This window comes from Cariama cristata, unplaced genomic scaffold, assembly GCF_000690535.1.
Source record: "Cariama cristata isolate BGI_N322 unplaced genomic scaffold, ASM69053v1 scaffold22465, whole genome shotgun sequence".
Taxonomy (NCBI): Eukaryota; Metazoa; Chordata; class Aves; order Cariamiformes; family Cariamidae; genus Cariama; species Cariama cristata.
The window spans coordinates 22995-29670 of record NW_009617286.1 but is presented as its reverse complement, the minus strand read 5'-3'; the positions used below and the strand labels follow the sequence as shown (position 1 = coordinate 29670).

At 43.3% G+C, this 6676-nt stretch overlaps 1 protein-coding gene across 3 annotated transcripts in view; it reads left to right on the top strand.

Moving 5' to 3' along the window:
• SLC1A4 (solute carrier family 1 (glutamate/neutral amino acid transporter), member 4) overlaps positions 1-6676 on the top strand; it is a 15425-nt gene that overhangs the window by 1730 nt on the left and 7019 nt on the right. For 2 of the 3 annotated variants that reach the window (XM_009700483.1, XM_009700482.1), the window contains one exon: positions 5406-5572. In XM_009700483.1, the coding sequence (XP_009698785.1) occupies positions 5433-5572 (140 nt within the window). In that variant the 5' untranslated portion in view covers positions 5406-5432. Of the gene's footprint in view, positions 1-5405; positions 5573-6676 lie in introns of those variants that run through there. The other variant, XM_009700481.1, reaches the window with a different exon arrangement.

Sequence of the window (6676 nt, the reverse complement as noted above, 5' to 3'; positions counted from 1 at the left end):
GGGGAGGAGACTTGCAAGGTTTGTATTTGTCACGGAAGGGCTCAGCTGGGGCTCGCCCACCAGTTTGTGAAACCATCGAGGAAAAAGCAGTTTATGCTCATCCAGAGGGACTCTGAAGGATATCCCTGAGTACAGGAAGTACTGGCCTCATTACCTTCTCCTCGCCACGCATGGTGCGTGAGCAGGCGATGCAGAACAGTGTTTCCGAACTCTGCTTTCGGCTGACGGGCTGAACTTTCACCAGCCCCAGCGGCAGGGTTCACAGGTGACTTGGATAGCACGAGAACTGAGCAGGGGAAAAGTCAGCCCTTGCCTAGGAGCCTGCTCTCACAGGGTGAGCGGTTTCACTGGGGAAGAAGGCAGCTCCATCTGCCTGGGCTCTGCCTATGCCTGTAAGATTGCACCGGCCCAGATCTGCACTCGCCCTATCAGACACAGATGCTTGGCGATGACTGCAGAAGGGCCATGTGATCCCAAAAGAGCATTTTCTCTTCCCATGCCATTATATCCTTGGGCAGTACATGCCCGTGCAGCCTCGTGCTGCTAAAAACTGAGTTCAATAGGAAAGGCTGTAACAATGTGCACATAGACATGTGTGTTTGCTTACAGAGCGTAGCCATATTCTTCATTTAAGCAGGGGGAAATGAAAGGTGAATAAGACTCTTCTTATTCATCTTCAGTATCAAGTTTGATAGGGGCTCCTTGGCAACCAAGCAGGGATTGGGGCTGACCATATCCACTGGACATGGGCTTGGCTGTCAAGTACTTTTTTTTAATGCTTGTTCAAAGCCATCACTCTTCCTCGAGAGATAAGAACGCATCTTTTGGCAATTTAAAATGTGAGATTATTTTTCAGTTTTCTTCTTTCCTTTTCCCACTTGTCGGGCTCCTGTTTGATGCAATATCAGAAAAAATATTCTGCGTTTGTCACTGGTGCCTGTTTTTGCCAGCGGTTATGATGTAAAGGTTATTTCTGCTTTTACTTTTCCAAAACTTTTCTTCACTTGTTGGAGTGAAACCAGAGCTGAGCTTCTTTAATTCCAGAAGACGCCCTACTGTCCCTAGGGAAGAGTGGACCAAATAAAAAGAAAGCATCATCTCGGTTTCAGTACTGGTCTGACCAGTATTTATGGGTCTGACCTTACTTACAGATAGATGAAGGTTAATTGTGGAAAGGAAGAGTATGATTTTTGGATAATATATAGTGTAAATATCGTAGCTATAGAAGTTGGGTTCCAGGGAAACAAGATGATATTCCTATCTAATGTTTTTTTTCATCAGCACAATATTTGACTGAAGAGGAGAAATGTTTTCCTTCTACTTTCCATATGAATAGCATAGACCAAAATTTTCAATTGATTATATTTTCCACACACACACTGGTTAATAGGCCCTGTCCTCTCTCGCTGATGATATGAATAGTGGGGCACGTAGATGTCTGCTCAGCCACGTCTTTTTTGTTGTTCCACGTGCTTCCCTCGTGTTTACCTAGCTTTTATGGCTACATCCTCTCTGTCCCTTCGGCATCAAGACTTCAGGGGCACCGACTATCTCGGTTCCCCATCTGCAGCACAGGGAGGCTGTGGGGGACTCTGAGTTCCTCTTGTGGCAGCAGTAAAAATACACAAATTGGTGATTGCTCTTCTTCCTCGCATCACATGGCTGCATTTTCTTTTCAGCCACCTGCTACTGGGACAGCTCAATGTCAGCAGTTGTTTCCTTGATAAGCATTTTGTTTCAAGAGCTAAAAAACAATAGGATCTTCAGAGAGATTCAAGGACCAGAAGAGCTCCATGAATCTTCCTACCAGAACACATAATTTCAAGCAAACAATAACATGTCCCATAGTTTATCCAGGAACAAAGCTCTCATTAAAGCTGTTTTTGTTCAGTGTCCACAACGCTGCTTGGTTTGGCAGCTCCTTTGGGGTGATGCACTCTTCTATTAGAGTACAAAAAAGCCGTTCAGCATCTGCCAGTTTTTGAGGCTGGGATTGAGAGGATCTTCCGCTGAGGATTTACGGCTGGACTCTTTCCATACTGTGCTGCAAGGAGGTGAAATTCCCTGAATGCTGCAGATTGTCCCCTTGATTTGCAGAGCAATTTTTTGCAGCAAGTTACTGCTCCATGCAAATGATGCACCTTCTGCCTACACCTGGGGTGAGGGGAGGCGATGGTGAATGTTGTGTGTTGTAAACAAATTGGCTCAAGAGGGATAAAGGGAGAGCAAGACCTGAAAGGAGGGACAGAGTGACAGTGAACAGAGGGAAACAGTTAAGAAGTTTTTGGTGGCTGTGCAGAGAGTCCTGCCTCTGGTTACCAAGAATTCCAGGGTCCCCAGATCACAAGACCTAGGCTTGAAGGACTAGTAAGTGTGGGCACTTGAGAGAACAGCAGCAGCAGTGATCGCAATGCCAGGAGCAAGGTGGAAAGATAACATCTCCAAGGGCAAAAGAAGACTAAACTCCACCTATTGTCATTCTGGAGAGGTACAGGGGAGCTTGAGGAGAATTGGCCAATTTATGCACAGTAGGCTACTGGGAAGGTTAAGATGAAAGCTGCCTGTGTCCTGGCTGTAGCTAACGAGACGCTACTCTCTCTGGCCCTCCTCTGGCTTCCCAAGAACAAAATTTGGCAAGCCTTTGGCACCCACAGCTTTGAAGAAGGTGAAGCGGCTGATGCTTGTGGTGATTGAATGATCTAGAAGAGCCCTGGACTTCTCTAGTCAGGGAAATGACCTTCCAAATTAAGCACTAGGAGCTCTGGCCCTCGTTCTGTGTGCCATCCAAGCTCTGTCCTGCTCTGTACCCTCTATGCCCTACACAGCTGGTGGGAAGCTGAGCAATCCTCTTGCAGATTCAGTACACTTCTACCTCGTTCCTGAGACTAGATCTCAGAGAAGCCCAAGCAGCAGCAGGTTGCTGGGCTTCAGGCTCACACCGCTGCATTTAATCAGTTGAGAAGCAAATCTCTGGTAGAATGAGTTTAAAGGGTGGAGATGCTTTGCAAAACATCAGTATAAAGTAGCATAATGAATTTCCCTCCCAGTAACATCCAGGTCAGGGTGCTGTGCACTTTCAGCAGCTTGAAACACTGAATTTCTGTTCCATAGCAAAGTTTGATAGCTATTTTTTTCTGAATGAGAACCAAAACAAAGGAGCATTCAATATTTTTAGGATTATTTTTTTTTTGTGGAAAAAGTTTGGGCCCGTTGTGTAAAATTCTGTTTCAAGCTGAACTTTTCATATTAGCCGTGTATCAAATGAACCCGATATAAGATGTTATATTATAAAATAATGAGTTGGAAAAAAAAAAGCCCAACAAGATGAAAAGTTGTGTCAAAAAGAAAAGAGTTGCATTCACTCCATGTGAACGAAGTAAGTGTTTCTTTTCTGGTGTAAAAGTGTCCACATTTTGCCCAAGTTGGCATTTCCCAAAGAAAGCTTTGGTTTTGATGAAATGACATGGCAGCATTATTGTACTGCACATTTACTTTCTTCCTGATAATTAGTCATAAAATTTGAGACTCGTACATAGATTTGTACATTGTTACTGATAAATTGTCACAGAAATTTTGTTAGATTCTCTTCAGCCTTATGGTAAACCTTATCTCCTACCCTAGAGTTATGTTTTACCAATGGAAATGAAAAATAGAAAAAGTGTGCATGCCATGTACACAGAGAGTTTATTCAATTAATAGGAGAGTGTAATTTTTTTTTTGTCTAACTCTTCTAACCACAGAAGAGTTTAGGGCTTTCAGGCACACAAAACGGAATATAGACAGAACTATCCAGACAGAAAAGTGTTACTCTGTGTGGAGAAAATGGCACATTTTTTCAGATATCTCTGCAGATAGACTGCACCCCATTCTTAATATGCTGTCCATGTTTTCAGTTCTTTCAACTGGAAATCAAATCAATACTGACAACTTAGCCCTGGACAAGTAACTACTGTAAAAATTTGCAGATTGCATATCTAATTATTTTGTAGCTAGCAAATAAAAAAGCCAGAACCTTCATTGTTTGTAAATACTTTTGTTAACAGCAGTTTAGCCTTCATGCTTTTGTGTATATAAATTCCGTAAGTAAATTGTGTACATAAATTATTTTATCCCCTTCCCTGCGGTACTTTGTTTCCACCTACCACTAAGGGACAGTCCAGTTCAGCAGTGTACTTCCAGCAAAGATATCATCTCAAGCAGGCTGGTTTTATCAGGCTTAGCAGATCAGTATCCCGAGTTCTTTAGTCAGTATTAATTTCAAGCTATTAGCTCAGAATATATTTTTCTTTCCTAGTGTTGAGCTTGTGTCTACTTAAACTAGCCAGAAGGCCAAAACTTGTACACAAACCTAGTCTGCTTTAGAGGCCCTTCCAAATAAAACAACAATTTGACATGTTGAGCTTGTACTGCCAAGTTGGGAGGGGGGAAACCAGTTTGTCAAAACAACTGTATTTTTACGTAGCCACAAGAACACTCATTCAGCTCGTATGATACTACATTGCCAAACAAGCTCCAGCTCTCTTTGAGAAACAAACTGTGAAGAATTAGCAGAGCAGACTTGTAAGTAGACTATTGTTTGTCAATAGGTGGATCCTGTTTTTATCCTCTTACTTCTGTTCTCTCTCTGTGTCTCCCATGGCTGACGAGAACAGATGAATCAGTAGGTTTCCGTGGTTTGCTACCTTTCTCTGTGCCTTTCCCCTCCTTTCTGCTTCATAACATTGGTTGGTTTCTCATGGTTGTTTTCACCTTAGTATAAATATTGCACTAAAGCGATGGAGCTGGCAGTTTCTGAGAGCAGATTTCCATCAGAGGTGTCAGGAAATAAGAGCATGTTTGGGGCTAGCCTGGTGCAAGCCTCTTGCAGGTATGATTTGTTTAGAATATCATAGTGCCAACAGTGAATGATGCTTGGTGGAATAAGCAGAGCTAGGAAGTCAGTATCACACGTATCGGCCATTTATACCTGTGGTCTCTCCCACACCCATCTTCCCTCACAGGGAAACAGGGAGGAAAGTTTCGGTCTTTTAACCACACATGTGTGATTGGTGCCCCGAGCTGTTTCACATCTGCAGTGGAGCTTGTCCTGAGTAAACTGGGGAGGTTTCCTGTTCAGGTCACTGAGAGCACACATATTGTATTGAAGGGCATGAGGGGAGGTGGTGGCAGACCCTTTCCTTCTCCAGTGAATCCATGCCAGCTCATAACTATGGAGGTTTGTATCTGAACTTTGTCCAGATCTCCTTTGGTTCCCTTCAATAAAATAGGTTCTTTCTTCGCAAAATAGATTCTGCTTGTCGATTTCAGATCAGTTAGGCAGCAACAAAATGAGGTGACCGTTTTGTTGGGTTTTGTGCTAGTCTTACATCTAACAAGCATTTTTTTTTTTTTTTTTTCCTCTACAGATCCCTGCTGGTACTGAGATAGAAGGGATGAATATCCTGGGACTGGTGATGTTCGCTCTGGTTTTAGGAGTGGCGCTGAAAAAGCTTGGCCAGGAAGGGGAGGATCTGATTCGCTTCTTTAATTCATTCAATGAGGCAACTATGGTCTTGGTTTCCTGGATTATGTGGTAAGTGTGTGACTGCAGATACCTCTGCAGTATAATATTATGCTCAGTTCAAGAACCTCACCATTTATCCATCTCCAGCTTTTTCCCACCAGATCCCTCATCACAGCAAAAGTTAATGTCATGGGGTCACACGATGGGGTCTTTTCTTCTTGCTTGTGCCCTGTAATTAGACAGTCACGCATAGCTTAAGATATCAGTCTGGAAAACTTCAGAGTGTTGCTTAAAAATCCTCTCCAGGACTCCTTTTTGATTAATTAGTGGAAAGAAGGCTTTCTGTTTCAAAGCAGCATAAGCCCATGGCTAGCTGCCATCAAGTGCCTAAAGGCACTGGCCTTGAATGAATAAAGGAGATGTGAGCGAGTGAGGAGTATGGTCATGTGAAGGCCAGGGATGTTTGTGCTTGGAGTGCACTTGCAAATGCAGCGCTTAACTAAAATCATACTTGTAGCTTCATGCCTTGATTTTTCTGTTGGTCAAAAGGTTACTTGTACTGACCTGAAAGATACCTGAGGAGATCAGAAGATAGCCCGCTCACTGGTATTGGTTTGAGAGAAACCCTGTTGAATGTGTGAATACAGAGCCCCATCTGTCCGCTTGCATCAAAGGGTGATGGAGAACCTATGTCCCGTTGTATAGAGGGGAGGAGCAGTCTCCAGGGCTATGCTCTTCATCCTACTGAAACAGTAGCGCTAGCTATAGAGTGTTTTGTCACTGTTAGCAGGAGAGCCTGCGTTATTCAGTGGATCTTTAAATCTTTGTTCCTCTTCTAAAGTCTCTTTCATTTTCTTGGGTGAAGCAGGAACTAGTGTTACTAGCAGAGCGATCAACTGTTTGTTTCTTGTTTGTGCTTGCTTCTCCAGAGATGCTCCTCTTTTCCATTTCACATCCCTAAGAGAAGGTATTTCCTGAGGCTGATTGTTTATTCTGTCTGCTGCCTATTAATGAACAAATCGGTTATTTCACTCACTTCCCTGGAGTCCAGATATGTTTATAGGTTGACTGTGGCTCTGACCAATCTCACAAAGCTTTTGGCACCAAAAAAAGTCAGTATGTTAGGAACTGGAGCACACTGAACTTTCTCACTAGGCAAGAAACCAGCGTTGG